Raw genomic sequence first — 22,864 nt, 5'->3', positions numbered from 1 at the left:
TGAATGAATTTGCATCATGTATTTACGTTAGGTGCGCTCTATTTTAGCATTTTTTTTATTTCAATGCAAATTTCTCACCTTTCGCTGACCAGGCAAGCTAAATTGAGCTTTGCCTTTTTGCTTCTATGAGCGTGTGTGTTTATGTGTGTGTCTGTGGTTTTGGTGAGAAGCGGATGTGTTTTTGTTCGCCCACACAGAGACTGAGCCCAAGGATGCAGGCACTGAGAAGTCCTCCGGTGTGGTGAGACTCAATACCATTCGACAGATCATAGAACAGGTAAAGACAACCACCAGCATCTTCATCCTGATCATTACATTTACATTACATTTAAGTCATTTAGCAGACGCTCTTATCCAGAGCGACTTACAAATTGGTGGATTCACCTTATGATATCCAGTGGAACAACCACTTTACAATAGTGCATCTAACTCTTTTAAGGGGGGGGGTTAGAAGGATTACTTTATCCTATCCTAGGTATTCCTTAAAGAGGTGGGGTTTCAGGTGTCTCCGAATTGTATTGAACTCCGCTGACCTGGCGTCGTGAGGGAGTTTGTTCCACCATTGGGGTGCCAGAGCAGCGAACAGTTTTGACTGGGCTGAGCGGGAACTGTACTTCCTCAGAGGTAGGGGAGCGAGCAGGCCAAGGTGGATGAACGCAGTGCCCTTGTTTGGGTGTAGGGCCTGATCAGAGCCTGAAGGTACGGAGGTGCCGTTCCCCTCACAGCTCCGTAGGCAAGCACCATGTCTTGTAGCGGATGCGAGCTTCAACTGGAAGCCGAAGGAGGAGAGCGAGCGGGAGCGGGGTACGTGAGAGAACTTGGGAAGGTTGAACACCAGACGGGCTGCGGCTGGGATGAGTTGTAGGGTTTAATGGCACAGGCAGGGAGCCCGCCAACAGCGAGTTGCAGTAATCCAGACGGGAGATGACAAGTCCTGGATTAGGACCTGCGCCGCTTCCTGTTGAGGCAGGGTCGTACTCTGCGAATGTTTAGAGCAAACCTACAGGAACGGGTCACCGCCTTATGTTAGTTGAGAACGACAGTGGTGTTGTTCCAGGATCACGCAAGGTTCTTAGCACTTGGGAGGAGACACAATGAGTTGTCAACCATATGGCGAGATCATGGAACGGGCATCCTTCCCCGGGAGGAAGAGCAGCTCTGTCTTGCCGAGGTTCATCGCTTGAGGTGGTGATCCGTCATCCACACTGATATGTCTGCCAGACATGCAGAGATGCGATTCGCCACCTGGTTATCAGAAGGGGAAAGGAGAAGATTACACCAGTGGTGAGAGCACGTGGTGCGGAGACAGATTCTCGCCACGCCACCTGGTAGGAGCCCTGTCAGGTAGACGCAATCCAAGCGGGGCCCGCCGGAGATGCCCAACTCGGAGAGGGTGGAGAGGAGGATCTGATGGTTCACAGTATCAAAGGCAGCCGATAGGTCTAGAAGATGAGAGCAGAGGAGAGAGAGTTAGCTTTAGCAGTGCGGAGCGCCTCCGTGACACAGAAGAAGAGCAGTCTCAGGGAATGACTAGTCTTGAAACCTGACTGATTTGGATCAAGAAGGTCAGTCTTGAGAGAGATAGCAGAGAGCTGGCCAAGGACGGCACGTTCAAGAGTTTTGGAGAGAAAAGAAAGAAGGGATACTGGTCTGTAGTTGTTGACATCGGAGGATCGAGTGTAGGTTTTTTCAGAAGGGGTGCAACTCTCGCTCTCTTGAAGACGGAAGGGACATAGCCAGCGGTCAAGATGAGTTGATGAGCGACTGGTGAGGTAAGGGAGAAGGTCTCGGAAATGGTCTGAGAAGAGAGGAGGGGATAGGGTCAAGCGGGCAGGTTGTTGCGGCCGCCGTCACAAGACGCAAGATTTCATCTGGAGAGAGAGGGGAGAAAGAGGTCAAAGCACAGGGTAGGGCAGTGTGAGCAGAACCAGCGGTGTCGTTTGACTTAGCAAACGAGGACCGGATGTCGTCGACCTTCAAAATGGTTGACGAAGTCATCCGCAGAGAGGGAGGAGGGGGGAGGGGAGGAGGATTCAGGAGGGAGGAGAAGGTGGCAAAGAGTTCCTAGGGTTAGAGGCAGATGCTTGGAATTTAGAGTGGTAGAAAGTGGCTTTAGCAGCAGAGACAGAAAGGAGAATGTAGAGAGAGGGAGTGAAAGGATGCCAGGTCCGCAGGGAGGCGAGTTTTCCTCCATTTCCGCTCGGCTGCCCGGAGCCCGGTTCTGTGAGCTCGCAATGAGTCGTCGAGCCACGGAGCAGGAGGGGAGGACGAACCGCCTGGAGGATAGGGACATAGAGAGTCAAAGGATGCAGAAAGGGAGGAGAGGAGGGTTGAGGAGGCAGAATCAGGAGATAGGTTTGGAGAAGGTTTGAGGCAGAGGGAAAGAGATAGGATGGAAGAGGAGAAGTAGCGGGAGAGAGAGCGAAGTTGGGACGCGCGGATACCATCCGAGTGGGGGCAGTGTGGGAAGTGTTGGATGAGAGCGAGAGGGAAAGGATACAAGGTAGTGGTCGAGACTTGGAGGGGAGTTGCAATGAGATTAGTGGAAGAACAGCATCTAGTAAAGATGAGGTCAGCGTATGCCTGCCTTGTGAGTAGGGGGGAAGTGAGAGGTGAGTCAAAAGAGGAGAGGAGTGAAAGAAGGAGGCAGAGAGGAATGAGTCAAAGGTAGACGTGGGGAGGTTAAAGTCACCCAGAACTGTGAAGAGGTGAGCATCCTCAGGAAAGGAACTTATCAAGGCGTCAAGCTCATTGATGAACTCTCCAAGGGAACCTGAGGGACGATAATGATAAGATGTTTAAGCTTGAAAGGGCTGGTAACTTGACAGCATGGAATTCAAAGGAGGCGATAGACAGATGGGTCAGGGAGAAGAGAGAATTTCACTTGGGAGAATGAGGATCCCAGTGCCACCACCCCGCTGACCAGAACTCTCGGGGTGTGCGAGAACACGTGGGCAGACGAGGAGAGAGCAGTAGAGTAGCAGGTGTACTGTGTAATCCAGTTTCCGTCAGTGCCAAGAAAGTCGAGGGACTGGAGGGAAGCATAGGCTGAGATGAACTCTGCCTGTTGGCCGCAGATCGGCAGTTCCAGAGGCTGCCGGAGACCTGGAACTCCACTGGGTCGTGCGCGCTGGACCACCAGGTTAGAGTGCAGCGGCCACGCGGTGTGAAGCGTTTGTATGGTCTGTGCAGAGAGGAGAGAAGAGGGATAGACAGACACATAGTTGACAGGCTACAGAAGAGCTACGCTAATGCAAGGAGATTGGAATGACAAGTGGATACACGTCTCGAATGTCAGAAAGTTAAGCTTACGTTGAAAAATCTTATTGACTAAAATTATAGTTGGCTAGCTGCTAGCTAGCAGTGTTGCTTGCAGTGTTGACTAGGTAGGAGAAACGCAGCGCTAGCTAACGGCGGCGCTAGCTAACCTCGATAATTACTCGATAATTACTCTAAACTACACAATTATCTTAGATACAAAGACAGCAAAGACAACTATGTAGCTACTAACACTACACTAATCAAGTCGTTCCGTTGTAATGTAATATTCCTACAGTGCTGCTATTCGGTAGAAGTTAGCTAGCTGGCTCGCTGCAGCTAGCAGTGTGACTACGTTAGAAGGACAAAATAGCTGGCTAGCTAACCTCGATAATTACTCTAAACTACACAATTATCTTTGATACAAAGACGGCTATGTAGCTAGCTAAGAAAAAATTGCTAAGATCAAACAAATCAAACCGTTGTACTGTAATGAAATTAAATGTAATACTACCTGTGGAGCGAAGCGAAATGCGACTACTCGCTCCAACCCGGAAGTTGCAATTACCATCGTCTTCATCACCATAGTAATATTCCTCATTCTTTTGAACACGGCATTCCCATTTCCATTATACTACACCTCACCTTACTCTTCTTTCACTGTCGTCATCTTTTCCAGCCTCCCCTCACATTGACACACTTCCCTGTCTCCCCAGGACCGCCATGCCCTGCTGGATGTAACTCCCAAGGCGGTGGACACCCTGAATTACACCCAGTGGTACCCCATCGTGGTGTTCCTCAACCCGGACAGCAAGGGTGGCGTCAAGACCATGAGGAACCGCCTGGTGCCCGGCTCCAACCGCAGTGCCCGCAAACTCTACGAGCAAGCGGTCAAACTGAGGAAGACCTGTTCTCACCTCTTCACCAGTCAGTCACACACACGCACACACACACCAGTGGCGGTCGGTGCCGTTTGAGATTAGAGAGGATTTTTTAATTAAATGTTTTATTGGTGTGGTGGTGTTTATTTTACGGCATATAAGATTATTGGCATTCATATTCCATTCACCCAGCTCAATGTAACAGCGATAGGTTTAGGCTGCTACATGATACTCAGATTTACCCTATACCCATCATGACGTTGCTACAACCTAGCCTATGAATGAAGTTTACAGGTCGAGAGAAAATTGGAGTAATCAAGGTGACAGACAGTGAAACATTCAATACCGCTTTGCACACTCTTGCCTTCATCTAACTGATCAGGGGTGTCATTAGTCCAAACAGTTGCAAAATGAGTTTCTATTCGGCAAATTCAGGTAGGTCCCTCCGTTTCTTTCCGTATGCTTCCGTTTAAAAAAATGTTTTGCAACAGAATCGGTGGAATGAATAAACCCACACACACAGTTCACTTTCGTAGCAGCCACATACAGCATCATCACTTTGCTCGTTGTATAATTCCTTCTCGCATATACGCGCTATCCTCCTTTCACATTTTCCCTTCGCTTGTGGACTTCAGTGCACACCACAACAGCTGCCTGTGACCAGGAGCAAAAACCGCTTCAAGCCAAACCCTCATACCATAACCGTTACACTGCCTACATCGTTGTCACCATATTAACGTTATAGTCAACAAACTATAACTAATGCGTTAGTAAACCCACAATCCAATTCATGTGTACAATTATACAGTACAGTGTACAGCAAGCAGTATTGCAGTTACACTGGCGGTCCCCGGTTGCAGTGTTGGATAGCCAGGGTGGCTATTGTGCCAATCTTTCTGCTTTGTTTCCATGCACAGCGACCGTTGACCTGAACTCAGCCAATGACGGGTGGTACGGGAGTGTGAAGGACTCTATCCGGGCACAGCAGGAGCGGGCCGTGTGGGTCTGTGAGGGCAAGGTAAGCTCTGGTTGTGCTTAATAAATGTATACAGTATAAACAGTGTATTCAGACCCCTTCCCTTTTTCCACATTTTGTTACGATAGTCTTATTCAAAAATTGGTTGAATTCATTTTTTCCCTCATAAATCTACACACAATACCCCATAATGTTGAAGTGAAAAATGTTTTTTTGAAATTTTTGACAATGTATTAAAAATAAAAAACAGATTATTTACATAAGTATTCAGACCCTATGCAATGAGACTCGAAATTGCACTCCGGTGCATCCTGTTTCCATTAATCATCCTTGAGATTTTTCTACATCTTGATTGTACATGATTTGGTAAGGCACACACCTGTCTATATAATGTCCCACAGTTGACAGTGCATGTCAAAGCAAAAATCAAGCCATGAGGTTCAAGGAATTGTCCGTAGAGCTCCGAGACAGGATTGTGTCGAGGCACAGATCTGGGGAAGGGTACCAAGACATTTCTGCAGCATTGAAGATCCCCAAGAACACAGTGGCTGCCATCATTCTTAAATGGAAGACGTTTGGAACCACCAAGACTCTTTCTAGAGCTGGCCACCCGGCCAAACTGAGCAATTGGGGGAGAAGGGCCTTGGTCAGGGAGGTGACCATGGGATAACCTTGCAGAAGGACAACCATCTCTGCAGCACTCTGCCAATCAGGCCTTTATGGTAGAGTGGTCAGACAGAAGCCACTCCTCAGTAAAAGGCACATGACAGCCTGCTTGGAGTTTGCCAAAAGGCACTATAATGACTCAGAACATGAGAAACAAGATTCTCTGGTCTGATGAAACAAAGATTTAACTATTTGACCTGAATGCCAAGCGTCACGTCTGGAGGAAACCGAGCACCATTCTTACAGTGAAGCATAGTGGTGGCAGCATCATGCTGTGGGGATGTTTTTCAGCGAGAGGGACTGGGAGACTAGTCAGGATCAAGGGAAAGATAAACGGAGCAAAGTACAGAGAGATCCTTGATGAAAACCTGCTCAGGACTTCAGACTGGGGCGAAGGTTCATCTTCCAACAGGACAACGACCCTAAGCACACAGCCAAGACAACGCAGGAGTGGCTTCGAGACAGGTCTCTGAATGTCCTTGAGTGGCCCAGCCAGAGCCCAGACTTGAACCTGAAAATAGCTGTGCAGCGATGCTCCCCATCCAACCTGACAGAGCTTGAGAGGATCTGCAGAGATAAATGGGAGAAACTCCCTAAATACAGTTGTGCCAAGCTTGTAGCGTCATACCCAAGAAGACTCGAGGCTGTAATCACTACCAAAGGTGCTTCTTCAAAGTACTGAGTATTTATGTAAATGTGATATTTCCGACCCCTCCTGCCTCAATGTTTTGTCATTGAGGCAGGAGGGGTCGGGAGACACTGGCTGGCCCTGTCCGACGATACCCCCGGACAGGGCAAACCAGTAGGATATAACGTCATCCACTTTGCCAAAGTACAGCCCCCACACCACTAGAGGGATATCTTCAAAGCACCAACTTACTACCCTGAGACAAGGCTGAATATAGCCCACGAAGATCTCCCCCACGGCACGAACCCAAGGGGGGCGCCAAACCCGGATAGGAAGATCATGTCAGTGACTCAACCCACTCAAGTGACGCAACCCTCCTAGGGACGGCATGGAAGAGCACTAGTAAGCCAGTGACTCAGCCCCTGTAATAGGGTTAGAGGCAGAGAATCCTTGTGGAGAGAAGGGAACCGGCCAGGCAGTTCGTTGCTCCAGTGCCTTTCCGTTCACCTTCACACCCCTGGGCCAGACTACTCTCAATCATAGGACCTACTGAAGAGATGACTTAAAGGTTGAGACCGAGTCTGCATCTCTCACATGGATAGGCAGATATTTCATAAAAATGGAGCTCTATAGGAGAAAGCCCTGCCTCCAGCTGTTTGCTTAGAAATTTTAGGGACAATAAGGAGGCCTGCTTCTTGTGACCGTAGCATGCGTGGAGAGATGGGTAGGAGCAAGCCCATGTAATGCTTTGTAGGTTAGCAGTAAAACCTTGAAATCGGCCCTAGTCTTTACAGGAATCCAGTGTAGAGAGGCTAGCACTGGAGTAATATGATCAAATTTCTTGGTTCTAGTCAAGATTCTAGCAACCGTGTTTAGCACTAACTAACGTTTATTTAGTGCTTTGTCCGGGTAGCCGGAAAGTAGAGCATTGCAGTAGTCTAACCTAGAAGTGACAAAAGCATGGATACATTTTTCAGCATTTTTGGGCAAAGTTTCAGATTTTTGCAATGTTACAAAGATAGAAAAAAGCTGTCCTTGAAATAGTCTTGATATGTTCGTTAAAAGAGAGATCAGGGTCCAGAGTATCGCCGAGGTCCTTCAGTTTTATTTGAGACTACTTGTACAACCTTCAAGATTAATTGTCAGATTCAACAGAAGATCTCTTTGTTTCTTGGGACCTAGAACTAGCATCTCTGTTTTGTCCGAGTTTAAAAGTGAAAAATTTGCCGCCATCCACTTCCTTATGTCTGAATCACAAGCTTCTGAAACACCAACCTGCATCTCTCTGTCTCTGTGTTTCTCAGTTGGACGGCTCGGAGGAGGACCTGGATATTCATGACGACCACATGTCATACCTGTCAGCGATGAGCGCTGACTACCTGAGCATGGACAGCCGGCTGACCAGCGACTACGACGACACGGCCGATGAGGGCGGAGCTTACACTGACAACGAGCTGGACGAGCCAATGGACGAGCCCCATCAGCCGGTGTCGGCAATCAGCCGCTCCTCAGAGCCCGTACTGACAGAGGAGGTAGGCTTTACTACTGTCAATCACTATCACGCTCATTCAGTGTCCGAGATAGACTGGCATTTCTCTGTCCATCAACCTCCATGTTAAAGGTGCACTGTACAGAAATCGCTCTGCCATTTCCTGGTTGCTAAAATTCTAATAGTTGGCCTAATTTCAGTTTGTGACATAAGTACCATTAAAAAATGCTGTGAAAATCTTTTTCATAACCAAAACATTGCATTTTCAACTGTTTGAAGCTGGTGTACAAAACTGAAAGTCAAAGAAAAAACTGAAAGACATTGGAAGCATAGAAATAGCGCACATAGAACAGATCTACTGCTTTTTGACTTGTTTTCAATAAGAATGACAGATCTATAACTGATATTTCTATGTGAATTTGGACGGATCGCCCAATAAATTCCATATTGCAGCTTTAAGTATACTCCAATAATCTGTGAATCTCCCATTGTCAGTGAAATATCTTGACTAGTTGTGTTGAACTAGTCTGTTTTTTGTTGACATATGTATATGTACATCCCTCCCTTCTCTAGAGACCCCATCCTGCCCCCATACCGCGTATGAGGAGATCAGGGAGCAGAGAGGGGCTGAGAGATCCCAGTCCACCCCCCTCCTTCGTCCCTGAGCCCCCCAAGGTGAGACCCCTTGAAGCCCACCATCACCTCTCAATCCCCTGAACCCTGACTCTGACCCACATCTTGCACTTATAAGACTTACGAAGGTTACTATCCTGTTCTATTGCAGCAGGTGAGAGTGCAGTCTCGCGGGGGCTACGACTCCCACTCCAGTAGCACCATTAGCAGCGACACTGCCGGGGGGACCAAGCCAGCCCCGCCTCCAGTTGCCCTCAAGCCCACCGTGGCCCTTAAGCCTACTCTGAGGGCACTCAACCAGTCATCTGAGGACCACGCTGTCCCGGAGGGAGAGGACCCGGCCAACCGCTCCTTCATGGGCAAGGTGAAGGCCTTTGAAAAGATGGACCACCTGGCCAGAGCCCAGAGGATGCTGGAGCTCCAGGAGGCCGAGCAAGCACGGGTCAGTACTACTGATAGTGGAAACTAAGTATAGATAGTAATGCTTCATAAAAAAACAAATGGAGCTACAGCACCATGCATTCTGAGTGTAATCATGTCATATTCTGGTCAACTTTGCATTGCATGTACCCAAAGGCATATTCAAGTGCGGATGTTGCCTTATTAGTTTAATGTATGTGCTTTGACTTAACTGGGCTTCCTCCTGATCTCTGACTGTAGCTGGAAATAGCCCAGAAGCATCCAGACATCTATGCAGTCCCAGTGAAACTACCAAATCCCAACCACAACCGCCCACAGCCAATAGGGTAAGTTCGTATATATTAACCTTGTCTGTCACCACACAAATTAGCGTTTTTACTGAACTTTCCACTGCCTGTCATAGGTTGGGTTCAGGTTGTGTTGAAGTTTTTTTTTTTACAGACTTGATGCACAACAATCAGAATTAATGAAAATGTCTCTCTCGCTCTCCTGTGTCCAGCTCCAGCTCCAACCCGGAGCCCCAGACCCCATCCTCCAGACCACCGTACTCTGAGAGCAGGGGTCACTACGACGATGATGAGGAAGAGTACCGCAGACAGCTGGCTGACCAGACCAGACGAGGCTACTACAGTAACCCCCAGAAATACAAAGACACTGAGCTGTAGGACAGACAGACCCACCTATCGCACCCTTCCGTTCTCACCCAATCAGTGAGGCCCTCACGTGCTCACTCAAGCAGCCTAGTGTTACGGTTGCCTATCCGAATCTTTGGCCCGACCTAGTGGCAGGAGGATATATCCCGTTCCTTGTGACCACTAACCAAGTATGTGTCCTTACCTTGACTGTTTGTTTGCCTCACTATGTGGATGGTGAATCGGCATTTTAACCTCACAATGTCTACCCTGATGGGTAGTGTTTGATCTTCACCCTCAACCCCTCGGTCATATCTGCCCAAACCAATGGAGTCTGAGTACCCTGTCTTTTTTTAATATATATAAACCTTACATTTGTGTATATATTTATCTTTATACATGTTATACATCTTAAGCATTCTTTGTTACATTAATACAAATGTATTTGGATGGACAGAATATTCTGTCTACTGCTGCTCTATGGTCTGCTAGTGGTGGAGAATCTAGTCTTTATCCTTTTAAATCATGCATTGCATACCTTTTTGATTTACTCTACACTTGGACATTTTGTCTCCTTAAATACTAGAGATCAGCACATACAAAGTGCCTTTAGCTCTGAAAGTATAACAGTGTCAGATCACTTGAAAGAACAAGCAAGCAGTCAACACTTGGCTCTCAGAGGTGATGGGCAAAACATGCCAGTTTACTTCTCTGCATTAGCTGCATACATACAACCTGAGACGATCACATTTTTATGGCATATACAGTATATACGTTATTTTTTTCTTCACCATGGTGTATAGGAGTGACTCTTACTGTCTTTAACATGTCTGTTGCTTTGCTATACATGTCTGTATTCCTCTATCTTTGATTCATGTTCCTTAGGCTGCTGAAATCGACTGTAGGGAGTTTAACTTTCTCAAACAAATACACATAAATAAATAACTTTTTAACTTTCACTTGTGTCTTAGTTCATTCTTTAAATAAAGGTGACAGGGCTGTGTGTATTTCTAACGCTGGCTCAAGCAGGATGGCTTCTGGGAGTTAATTCAACCAGGTGCAGATTATAGCATAGCTGCAACATCTAACATCTAAGGACATTGCCTTTGCAGAGTTACATATTTGTACATGCAAGCCTGAATTTAAGTGTTTTTTTGTTTGTTTTTTGTCCAATGACAAGCTCACATTTTGGTTTCCATGCCCCCATGGAGACTGTTTGCATGTGTAGTATTATAGTACATTCATAGGACCCTGAAAGACCAAATGTATTCCTTGCTCTTTGTTTTTCTTAAATATGCACATTAAATTCAGTTCTTTGGTTATTGATCAAACACATCACATTTATACTCTGTCTGGTAAATTAATCTGTGCCTTCAGCGACGCACTTGTCATTCATATGTATAATGAAAATGGATTCAGATTAAGGCAAGTCAGTGCTGAGAAATGGGGAAGAAAAAAACCATTTCAAGCATTTCAGTGAGAATGTGAAAATCAATGAATACATGGTTAATAAATAAATGCATGTAAATCCTCTTAATGTGGACAGCATTTTCAGATGTAGACTGGCTGTTCCTGGGCAGTCAGCAGACGGTACATGGCTGCAGGCATAGTCTTCATGTGGATCTGCAGCACAAAGAAACAACACAGGTTGCATGATCAGACACATGCTACACAGCCGGGCATGAGGCTTCCTACCGTTCTAAACTCAAAGTCCCATAAATTAATTGTAGCACCATTTACAGATTAAATTAGGATTATTTCAATTCATTACTAAATTATCTGAGTTCAAATAGAATGACCCTCAACCCTGGACTGTAGTACATTCTAGCTGTTAAGTGTCTTCTCATACCTCTCCCACTGCATTAGACAGGATGTCAACAATCTTCTCATGGGGCGTGGCCACCACACTCTGGCCGTTGATCTCAATGATACGATGACCGACGCGGACCCCCCCTCTCTCAGCAATGCCCCCCCTCATCAGGCTGCAGATCTGTAGAGGGAGGAGAGAGGAACACAAACAGCTGATAAAGAAAACTACAATTCTGTAAAAAAAAATATATATATATATAGGGGACATCTGTTGGTTTCTATTGTCATGGTACCCACAATCCCATTCTGTACGCTGAAGCCCAGCTGGTATCTGAGGTCTGGTCTGCGGATCAGCACCATGGTGACGGGGGGACACCTGACGATGTTCAACTTGATCCTGCACTGGGCCTTCAGACCCTAGAGAGTAGAGATGGATATTTAGGGGAGGATTGTAACAGGAGTTAACAGCCAAGACGAGGGAAAGACATGCAGATGCTTGCAGAACTGCCTGATCACGCAGTCAGTCAATTGTTTTCAATGTGTGCCGGCTTGCAGAGGGGCAGACTAGATTAAGGTTGACAACCATGTATCTGCATTTTCAGCAGAAATGCACAGTTGGGCTCCAGTGACACAGAAAGGGAGAGGATACTGCGGAAAAACACTTCAGGAAACAGAAAAAGAGAGAAGGAAAAACACTGACCTTAATGATACTCTGGCAGGTGGAGAGGGGCAGTCCAACCAGACTTGTTCCATTGATGGTCATAATCTGGTCACCAATGTTGAGTCGACCAGACTTCTCTGCTGGCCCAGAATGCATCATGCTAGCAATGATGACGGTGGGCAGGATGGAGCCCCAGCCTGACTCCACTATGACCACCCCCAGCATCTCTCCCTTCTGCTTCTCGATGTTAACCTGAGGTAGGATACACAGAACAGTAAGATATACCACTACTTACACAATTATGGTCAATGCAACTATGTTCACTTGAATGCCTTCATGGTTCTATTTAGCATTCTGACTGCAATAAGGACGAAATTTGTGCATCTATTTGTTACATTAACAAGAAAGGTTGCGTGTATTATAGGTCTACCTCGTACTGTATTAAAAGTAATTGACATATCCACTATAGATCTAAAATCCCATATCAATCAAGCACAACACTGGCCTGCCCCCTAGTGGTTGACTCACGTCTCTGCAGTTCTCTGACTTGGAGAAGTGGATGAGGTCATCGTTGTACATGTCCTGAGTGTTGAGCAGGTCGCTGTACTCCCTCTGACTCAAGTCCTCTGGGTCGATTCCATTGGCCCGCAGGAACTCCTGATATGCCACACTGAATGCCTGGCCAATGGACTGGGCTATGAGCTGGGCCTGGACAGAGAGAAGGAGAGGCATCATACATGCCTGATGAATACAGAAATATGCACATATCACATGTCACACAATTCCTACATCGACACACTTGTGTCTGAGTCAAACAGATAATTTGTAAACACACACATACACGCACACACTTACATCCTCTGACTCAAACACGTGGCAGACCATCCTGTACTGGGGGAGGTCGTCCCGGGCAGGGCTGTTGGTGTGGTCAGAGGTTTGGTTCAAGTTTTCCTGAGCGCTCCTGGAGCGCACCATCTTCCCCCTGGCCATCAGCACCACCATGTTGCCTATGTCAGCAATGTAGGAGATGGTCCTCAGAGGCAGGTCCATCATGGACTCCTGCTAGGAACACAGGATAAGGACATGGTTATGTGGCTGTAGAGGGAAAGAGAGGTGTTTGGCAGTATAGTTATGTGGGTGTAGTTTAGGTGTGTGTGGTAGCAGTGACTACTGGTGAGAGGTAACTTGTAGTGTTGGATTTACTAATACTATAGATTGTTTGGTACCTGCAACATAGTGTTTGCTATCCTTGAGTCTATGTAAAGGTGAATAGTATACAGTATTTACCTGAGTGTCTGCGTTCAGCACTTTGATCCTCTGTGTAGACATGAAGAGATCCACTTCAGTGGAGGAAGGAACCTCATCCTCAGTCTGCACATTTAGGGAGAGAGGAGAGCAGCATTTAAACAACATGAGACTTTATTCTCAACAATAACGGACAAGACATAGTTCTAATAATAAAAAGACACAGAACAAACAGCCGTAACACTGTCACTGTACCTTCTTTCTGTGTTTAGCTTGCTTTTGGGCGGTCTGCCGTATGGAATAGAAAGAGCAATAGATCGAGAGAGAGATAGAGAGAACCAGAGAGAGCGTTCAAAACAGTGCTTGGTAAAGAACAGTAAGATGGGGCGTGTGTGATGTTAGCTGTCTATCACATCTGACAAAAATGACTGGTCCAGAGGTTATAAGGCAAACATCCTCAAAAGTTGCCCCTTTATCAATGTGATATGAGCACCCCTCAAGAAACAGACTGCATGTGTTAACAACCTACACTAACTGACAGATGCCCTAGGCATTCTTCAATGCTTGTTTATGGACATGAAATAATGTTATTTGGCAGATCGATCAATAACTATTCAGTAAAAATGTAATGCACATAATTATATGAATCTAAGGACATGAGAATTATTATCTATGAAAATCTTACCTCCTTGTTAGTGGTCAGTTAAAAGATTGAAAAAGGAAAAGGAAAATGAGGGAAGAGAATTGGGTCCTAGTTGATATGACCCCCATGTGACTCTCACCCTGACACGGCTCATAGCCTCCTGGGCCTGCTGCATGCGGGCACTCTTAGTGGGTGTCCTCTCTGACAGCAGGTGGGTGGAGCCCAGGTAGCTGGCTGCAAAGATGATGCCATCGATCAGGTCCTCTGGGTCACATGGCCCTGGGACTATAGACAAGACGGTCATTGAGGCTGGGTACAATCAATAGTCATCATAAATTACAATGTCTGTACATCAGATTTGAGTGAAAACATACCACTGCTCCTGACTTGTTCCATAATGTAATTTGAATACCTTTATACCACAGCAAAGCTTTGTCTCCAAGAATACACTCCTTCTCCTGTCTCACTAATAATCCCCCAACTGAGACACTCACCTTCCACATATGAGGGAAAGAAGGGCATACTCCTCCGGATCTGAAATTGGAATATTACTGTTATACATCAGTAATGGTGATGACAGTAACTATAGAATAGCACTTCCTTAAACCTCAGTCATCTCTTTTCAGAGTAGTGCGTTCATCATGAATCTTGTAGAGGCAGCTCTGTAGAGTGGTTTAAACCTAACCCTAACCTTAACCACACTGCTAACCTCAATGTCTAACCTTAAACCTTAAATTAAGAACAAAAAGTGATTTTGTTTTCATGACTTTTTACAATATAGACAATTTTGACTTTGCAGCTGGCCTAAGGAGAAATCGCTCGGTTCTGCCTCCACTCATGATAAAACGTCAACCGCATTTGAAACAGTGCACAGCAGTCACTTACCTCCTCAATCGATGGAGGCCTAGGCGGTTCCTTCTGCGCTCTATGCTCCCTGTGCTGTACCTGGTGTGTTCTGGAGGACTCTGCCCTCACATGACAGACAGGCTCTGGGACTTGCGCCAGAACTTGGGCTGGGGATGGGACTGGAACACGGACAGGGACTGGAACTGTGTCGCGAGCTGGAACTTGGGTAGAGTGTGAAGGTGACTGAGAGACAGGCTGTATGAAAGATTAAGAAATACATATAGAAAACTTAAGTTAATGATATTATTGATGTTTTCTGGTGGCACATTTAAACAGATCAGAGTAAATAACATTATTGCCACTGAGTTGTTCACTATAATTTTTTTGTTGTAAGATTTTATTTTAAACAATACAAAACATACACATACAAATGATAACATCACACAAACAACTACATCACACCTGGCCAGACCCCATTCTCACACACCCATAGAGTTGTTCACTATTATCAATGATGCAGTGATCACTGAAGCAACTCAACTATGTAAACACTTCAAACAACTATGTAAACAACAACTATGTAAACAACAACTATGTAAACACTTCAAACAACTATGTAAACAACAACTATGTAAACACTTCAAACAACTATGTAAACAACAACTATGTAAACACTTCAAACAACTATGTAAACAACAACTATGTAAACACTTCAAAACAATGATTTCCATAGTGATCCAGAGCTGCCTCATACTCACACTCACGTTGCCTCCCGGTGGCTGCTGTGGGGAATACTCCTCTTCAGTAGGACTGACTTCCTGTCTCATCACCCACACAGGCTCTATGGGCTGGTCAGGAGTGTAGGGCGATCTCACCGTCTTCATCTTCACCTCCTCTATGGCCTCTCGGATGTCCCTGATGGCCAGAGAGATGGCATTCCCTGATCCCCTGACACTGTCCTCTGAAAGGCCTTCCGCTGGAAGCCTGAGCTCCATCCTGGCCTGCTCATCCTGTAACTCGCCTGAAATAGGCTGCCCAGAGCTGGGATACTCTGCCTGGGTTTCACCCTGCACGTACCTGGGAGGTGGCCCCAGGCTTTGAGAGCTGGAGCTTTCTTTAAGGCTGTCGCCCTCCCCATCAGACGTAGTGTCATCGTAGTGGTGCAGTCTTGAGCCAACTGAGCGACCCTGCCAAGGGGGGCTGGTCTGTGGTAACCCCACATCCCAACCTGGCCAGGAGGCATGGGGTTGTGGATCAGTGGGTGGCTCAGTGTCTGTAGCTCCCTTATAAACATGCTCCCTCTGTCTACAACTATAGGGCTCTGGGTAGGGTTCCTCATATGGCTCATCAGGGTCGGCCTCAGATCTCCTGTGGAGCTCTCTGTCTAAGTCTGGATAATTCATTAATTTCAAGGGTTCAGGGAAAGACTGGGGGTAGGATTTTGCGTAGGGCTCTGTGTAGGATTCTGTGATGGATTCTGACTGTGGGTAGGACTCATTATAAAATTCTGCATAGGTCTTTGGATACGAGTCTGTGAAGGTGAAAGATTCGGAATGGGACAGTGGAGAATCAGTGCAGCTCTCATCGTCAGGCAGTATGTCAGTGTCGTGGGTGGGGCTTGGGCTAAACTCATCACTACATTGGTCCGAGAGCTCAGACTGAAGTGGAGGGGGCGAGAATGGAGATGGAGAGGTAGGTGGTGATTGGCGAGTAGGTGGGCTCAGGGACGGAGCCTCCATGCTTAGAGAGGCAGCACTATCAGTGTCAGAACAGTGGCCATTTGTTCCATCTTCCTGGTTGTCCTCTCCCAAATCCCTCTCTCTTTTGTCCTCTTCACCCAGACTTGTCTCTTTTAGGTCCCCTTCTCCATGGCCCCCCTGCTCCTGGTTCCACTCTAGGTCTGTCTGGATGTCAAATCCACTCTGAGCACTAACAGACTGAGTTATGGATGAGCTGCACCCTTCCTCCTCCTTCTCCTCTTCCTCCTGAGGCTGGGGAGACTCTCTGTTGGTAAGGGGTGGTGGCAGCTCTTGAGGAGGGATATCAGATGCAGGGGGACATGGTGTGTGGTGTGTTGGCGTAAGAGTACCAGCAGTAAGGTCAGGTGCTCCACTGTCTTGTGTGTGGTGGGGTTGAGGGGAGTGCAGGGGGTGCTGCTGCTTCATTGTTGCTGGACCAGTCATGTCACTCTGCTCAGTCAGAGAAGCGTCAGATGACCATTGATGTGGAAACGGCGGGTCGTGGATCTCTTGGCCGTCTCTCGGCGGCTGTCTCCGTCTGTGAACTCTGACCCTGGGCTCCCCCTGGCGGCGGTAGCGGGCCACGCCAGGGCGGGGCGGCTGGGTGTGGCGAGGAGGCTCCATAGCCACTCCCTCCCCCTGCCTGGACAGGCCCGGCCCTGAGGGTGAACGCCTATGGTGCCGTGGGGGGCCGCGGCCCGAGCCTTGTTGCGGAATAGAGGGATGATGATGGTGGTGATGAAGATAAGGACCTTGCCCGTCCTGACCGAGCATTTGGCAGGGTCTCCAACTTCTCCGGACAGGGACCCCCTCTCCTCCGCCTCCTCCTGCTGTGCCATTGGGCTGCCTGTTTCTGGGAACAGCTGGAGACTTCTGCTCCTCCCCCACAGCACCACCTAGCCCCTCCCCCTGCTGCTTGTGGCTCATCGCTCTGCTGTAATCTGTTTACATATAGAACATGGTCCTTCCGTCTCCAAAGAAACACCACTCACAGAACTGCCTGCAGGGAGACAGGAAATTCATGAGAACAGATAGGTCATAGTTCAGGGGTCTGGATGAAACAGCAGGGTCAGGAAGGCATGTCTACAAACAGGAGAATGGGATTGTGTTTTGAGAGTGAGTGATAGAGCACCACTGTGGTTATGAAGTATGTCTCACTCACCCAAAATCCATTTTAATGTCAATTCTATCCTCAATTTCGGTAAAATAAAAATATTGAGATCTGCCAATACCCCACAGATCTACATAGTACAAAGCACACACACACACACACACACACACACACACACACACACACACACACACACACACACACACACACACACACACACACACACACACACACACACACACACACACACACACACACACACACACACACACACACACACACACACACACACACACACACACACACACACACACACACACAGACAGAGACAGAGACAGAGAAAGAAAGAGAGACAAACACACTGACACACAGACACAGAATGTACACTGACAGATAAGAAGCTGCAGGGTTCCCTATTCTCCAGGGTAAAACCTAAATCCCATGCGATTCATCTGGGTGTGTTTAATCTCAGGTATATTCTCCCTGCACCAGCAGCAGCACCACACCACACCACCACAGCACAGCAGCTGGTAGGAAAGAGTAGGAAGGACAAAGCCCCATCACCACCGACCTGAAAGAGAGGAGGCTGATCTGAATCCTGAACTGTATGCTCAGTGTACAGAATATTGATGTCTGGACTCTGGATAGATTATGCAGTTTACTCAGCATCGGTATACTGACTTCAAAGTATACTATAGGATTAGCTTTCACAATTTTGCAGGTACAGTATTCTGTAGCTTTAAGAGCTATAGGCTTCTATACTTTATGAATTAATGAGAGTAGCTCAAATGCAAATTGGATGGATACAGAAAGCAGAGAATGTACAGATTTAATAAAGGCTGGATAGCTGAGTGGAGACTAGGGGCAGAGGTTAATGCAGAACCTCAGGATGAAAAGTAATCTTAGTGCAGGCAGAAACCGACAGAGAGGAGGACAGAGTGCAGATGATATGTTCTATTTATGCCCTTTCCCCGGTGCTTGGTGCTGCTGACTGGGCGGGAACCTGGGGGGCAGTGCCCGGGTCACAGATGGTCTGGCTGTGGGCAACATGGGCCAGGCAGCCGGGCCGGCGGAGGGAGCTGTGACCTGTGTACTGCTCCTCCATCTGTCAGGGCTCCAGTGAAAGCCCCAGGGAGGGGATTAACCAAGCCATTAACTCACTGATTTTACACTAGCCTAACACACACAAACACACACACACACACACACACACACGAGACAAGGCAAATGTTAAAACAGTGTTTACATGTAGCATCAATAGGTCTACTGGTTACATTTTGATGACATGTTTGTTGTTTCAGCAGGATGGGATTAATGTATAAGCAAGGTAGTGTGATGACTGACTAAAGCTTATCCAAGTCCCACGTTTCATGGCCGCAGGCAGGACATTTTTAAAAAGCTGCCTGAATGTGAGGAAATGAAAAGGGTGGGACAGCAGGTACCTTGTGACAAATACTCTTCTTTTCATGCAATACAATTGCAGTGACGGCCAGCATTATTATAATTATATGAGACAAATTAAAATAGAAAATAAAAATAATTGCCATTTCCTAAAACTATACTGAACAAAAATATAAAAGCAACATGTAAAGTGTTGGTCCCATGTTTCATGAGCTGAAATAAAAGATTCCAGAAATGGACATACACACATAACGTTTATCTCTATAAAATGTTCTCTAAAATCCTTTGCCAAAATAATCCAGCCACCTGACAGGTGTGGCATATCAAGAAGCTGATTAAACAGCATGATCATTACACAGGTGCATCTTGTGCTGGGGACAATAAAAGGCCACTCTAAAATATGCAGTTTTGTAACACAACACAATGCCACAGATGTCTCAAGTTTTGAGGGGGTGTGCAATTGGCATGCTGACTGCAGCAATGTCCAACAGAGCTGACGCCAGATAGTTAGATGTTAATTTCTCTACCATATGCCGTTTTAGAGAATTTGGCAGTACTTCCAACCGACCTCACAACCACAGACCACAGACCACGTGTAACCATGCCAGCCCAGGACCTCCACATCCAGCTTCTTTACCTGTGGGATAGTCTGAGAGGGAGGGGTGGTGGGGGGCTCTGAGAAGTATTTCTGTCTGTAATAAAGCCCCTTTGTGGGGAAAACCTCATTATAATTGCTGGGCCTGGCTCCCCAGTGGGTGGGCCTATGCCCTCCCAGGCCCACCCATTGCTGCGCTCCTGCACAGTCATGTGAAATCCATAGATTAGGGCCTCATGCATTTAATTCAATTGACTGATTTCCTTATATGAACTGTAACTCAGTAAAATCTTTGAAATTGTTGCATGTTACGTTCATATTTTTGTTCAGTATTAGTTATAGGCCTATGTGCAATAACGTGGCTTTTCAACCGCGATATGTCCGGAGTCCGGACAGAACAGTCACTATTCTATGGGATGAGAAAGCGCTCTCCCGATTCTGTCATCCTGTGTCACAGCCTAAAAGGAAAGCAAACAGTAATTTAGGCGCTTAATCCTGTGGTTAAATAATACATTTTTGTTATTGACAACTGCACTACGAATGGACTGTCGTCATATTTAAAAAACAGGCACCTGTCTGAATGTCCGACGACGATAAAAGAATATACAATGTGACACATCTCTAATGAAATTATCCATCTGCCAGCTGCTTTTCATGGTCAAATAATCGGCGCCACCGGTAGGCTACCTTCATCCATTCCAATCTATATACTACAGACGGAATGCGGTCGACATGCCAGTCGCTGTCATGTTAATCGTTGCCCTATATTCTGGATGATAAATATAATCTTACCTGTTCGTCAGTAGGAATGGGTTGGTCGCGTAACAATCCGTTTCACCATTTTTGCTGGTCCCTCTGTCCCTTCAGACAATTTGCATGGATTAGGCCTGAGCGGTCAACTCCTCCTGATCGTGACATCAGAGCGGATTACCGACGCACAAAGCGCCTTTAAAAGACTGCTGTGTTTCAACATAATATTTACGGAGCTGCACCCGCGGTATTCCGCCTCTTCGTAGGCAACACTGCTGTGTGCTCTGCACCACTTTTTCGTGAGCACAGTAAGATATCAGAGCCCGCCAATTCTACCCCTGGGGCTGAGAAACACCTGTGTAAACTAAGCAAAATATCCACACCACTGTGTCAACCACACAAAACAAGCTATTCAAGGACACTCGCTCCCTGCATTTTATCAGAATATACTAGGCTATATATAGGCTGTGGGCTATGTTATCTAGGGAGAACATTATTCCCTAGAACACACTCCCACCTCAGTCACATGACTCTCTTCACCGTAACAGAGCTGTCGTTACCGTGACAACATGTGACTGAAGATACGGATGTGAGTAGTAACCATGGTAATGGTATTCAATCTTTGATCACCACCCCTCCCCCAGTAGCGGTGTATGGGTAAAATCACTGGGGAAGCCAAGCCAGGAAAAATGTGCCATATTACAATTTATGTGTTGTGATCATTGCGTTGTCTGCTCTATAATCTGTTAGTTCATATGCCTTGACACCGTAATATTTAGGCCTAAAGCCGAGACAATAAGAAGACACAGTAGCAGAATAAATTCAACCACATCTGTGTTTCATCACAAAACCAGAGAGCAACCTCTGTCTGGTGAAGTCCACAAAGAATATTGTATGTTACAAACAGTTACATGGCCTACAGCGTGGTCAAGCAAGTTAATGTTTCTGTCATTTTCAAGACTACTAAACGTGATTTAGAATCACGAGTTTACGCAAGTCACAAAGAAAACGAGATTTCTCCACTATTCCAGCTAGCACCATTTAAATGTTAACATTTCAACCTCATCAAATCACCAATACTTAGACGAATACAGTGACAACTAAAATATACCTAAAACAATTTACTTCAATCAACATAAGCGAAATATGATATTGCTGTCCATGCTACTGATTTTTGTGTGTGTGTATGTGTGCGCACTGAAAAACTTGCTGACTCACCCTACTTGTAGAGAAACGCCAATGCCATCCTCCTCACTTTCATGTTGCCTAAACGGTCTATGACTCTGTCATACAGTACACCCTTTTAGTTTTTGTTGTCCTAGGCTACCTGGCTAAAATACTTGATCACTAGCCTAACTTCCTGTAATGGGCAATGATGAGCCTGCAAGTTAACATTAGCCTTCTACATCTAGCTACATATTGAACTTCCATCCTCTCAGGCAAGGGGCACAATGTATGAAATAATGGTTGGATCAGAATCACCATTCTATTCATTGGCCAGTACTGAGAATTAAGTAAAACCACGAGTCCAAATCGCTATCTCCATCCATGGCTAATTTAGGAAAGGGCCAATTTTAGCTACCTAGCTAGCCACTGGAGGAGAAAAACAATGAGATGCAACAATAATATTTTTTTCTGTAAATGGATTTAAGCTTTTGATGTGATGTGATTGGTGTGAAGCCAAATCCAAACTGCCTTCCCTTGACACTTTTTTAGGGGGGTGTGCCAGGACCATTGAAATGTGAGCTCACTCAGCTTATTGGTTATTATTTAATTGTAAAACAAATTCAAGGGAGGCCAAATGCTTGCTGGCTTCCCTTGCATTCAATGCTACGGGCGGCAACAATATCATACTCTTTTTGACCAGACAGCATCAGAAGACCCTCAATATTTATTGGAGAGGAGCATCACACAACATATCATCGTGTGACTCCAAGTTTACTTCGATATGATGGTTATTATATCAATATTTGCTCATAAAGGCATTTCCACCATCATTTCTCACATCGTTCATTTTACCGACACCAAATTATCCCACCATGTCAAACGAACAAATTGTCTGTCGGCATTTCATGTTTTTCAGCCCAGTCATTACTTTTTTCATGTGTCAGGTAATTCATCTGCATGAATGGTTAGATGGAAACTTGGGCTCCCGAGTGCCGCATCGGTCTAAGGCGCTGTTTCTCAGTGCTAGAGGTGTCACTACAGACCCTGGTTTGATCCCAGGCTGTATCACAACCAGCTGTGATTGGGAGTCCCATAGGGAGGCGCACAATTGGTACAGCGTCGTCTGGGTTAGGATTTGGCCGGGGTAGGCCGTCATTGTAAATAAAAATGTGTTCTTAACTGACATGACTGGCTAAGAGCATGCTTAAAACCCATCTCTGAAAATATCATTCAGAAATGTTTGATCAGGCTCATTACAGTGTTGTCACGGAAAACCCATGCAATACCTCCAGAATTGTTCATGCAGTAGCCTTC

At 46.3% G+C, this 22,864-nt stretch overlaps 2 protein-coding genes across 14 annotated transcripts in view; one reads left to right on the top strand and one right to left on the bottom strand.

Moving 5' to 3' along the window:
- LOC111961646 (tight junction protein ZO-2) overlaps nt 1-10,542 on the top strand; it is a 39,291-nt gene extending 28,749 nt beyond the window's left edge. For all 8 annotated transcript variants that reach the window (XM_023984067.2, XM_023984071.2, XM_070442255.1 and 5 more), the window contains 8 exons: nt 198-277; nt 3,975-4,185; nt 5,057-5,157; nt 7,714-7,941; nt 8,472-8,573; nt 8,683-8,973; nt 9,192-9,277; nt 9,451-10,542. In XM_023984067.2, coding sequence (XP_023839835.1) covers nt 198-277; nt 3,975-4,185; nt 5,057-5,157; nt 7,714-7,941; nt 8,472-8,573; nt 8,683-8,973; nt 9,192-9,277; nt 9,451-9,616 — 1,265 coding nt within the window. In that variant the 3' untranslated portion in view covers nt 9,617-10,542. The remainder of the gene's footprint in view (nt 1-197; nt 278-3,974; nt 4,186-5,056; nt 5,158-7,713; nt 7,942-8,471; nt 8,574-8,682; nt 8,974-9,191; nt 9,278-9,450) is intronic.
- apba1b (amyloid beta (A4) precursor protein-binding, family A, member 1b) lies at nt 10,257-20,890 on the bottom strand. 6 transcript variants are annotated; one of them, XM_070442267.1, is made up of 14 exons: nt 20,426-20,890; nt 18,029-18,208; nt 15,546-17,526; nt 14,827-15,042; nt 14,436-14,475; nt 14,081-14,226; nt 13,554-13,586; nt 13,341-13,424; nt 12,909-13,115; nt 12,582-12,761; nt 12,093-12,305; nt 11,690-11,809; nt 11,433-11,573; nt 10,257-11,206 (listed from the first exon to the last, which is right to left on the bottom strand). In XM_070442267.1, the coding sequence occupies exons 3-14, from the start codon at nt 17,451-17,453 to the stop codon at nt 11,135-11,137; spliced, it is 3,360 nt and encodes a 1,119-aa protein (XP_070298368.1). In that variant the 5' UTR covers nt 17,454-17,526; nt 18,029-18,208; nt 20,426-20,890; the 3' UTR covers nt 10,257-11,134. The 6 variants fall into 6 exon arrangements, with proteins under 6 accessions (XP_070298368.1, XP_023839841.1, XP_023839842.1 ...); XM_023984073.2 differs by lacking the exon at nt 18,029-18,208; XM_023984074.2 differs by lacking the exon at nt 18,029-18,208 and having other exon boundaries at nt 12,909-13,112.
- Between the last annotated feature and the right edge of the window lie 1,974 nt (nt 20,891-22,864).

This window comes from Salvelinus sp. IW2-2015, linkage group LG4q.1:29, assembly GCF_002910315.2.
Source record: "Salvelinus sp. IW2-2015 linkage group LG4q.1:29, ASM291031v2, whole genome shotgun sequence".
NCBI classification, from domain to species: Eukaryota; Metazoa; Chordata; class Actinopteri; order Salmoniformes; family Salmonidae; genus Salvelinus; species Salvelinus sp. IW2-2015.
Note: the sequence above shows the minus strand (reverse complement) of the source record. Positions and strands in the feature narration are given on the sequence as shown.

Bases quoted from the DNA above. Each gene is read 5' to 3' on its own strand.
- apba1b (XM_070442267.1), bottom strand. From the start codon at position 17,453: ATGAGCCACAAGCAGCAGGGGGAGGGGCTAGGTGGTGCTGTGGGGGAG. The intron at 11,810-12,092 runs GTCAGTGTTTTT...TCTACTCTCTAG, and splicing joins CCTGCCAGAGTATCATTAAG to GGTCTGAAGGCCCAGTGCAG. The intron at 11,574-11,689 runs GTGGGTACCATG...CTCCCTCTACAG, and splicing joins TCAGCGTACAGAATGGGATT to ATCTGCAGCCTGATGAGGGG.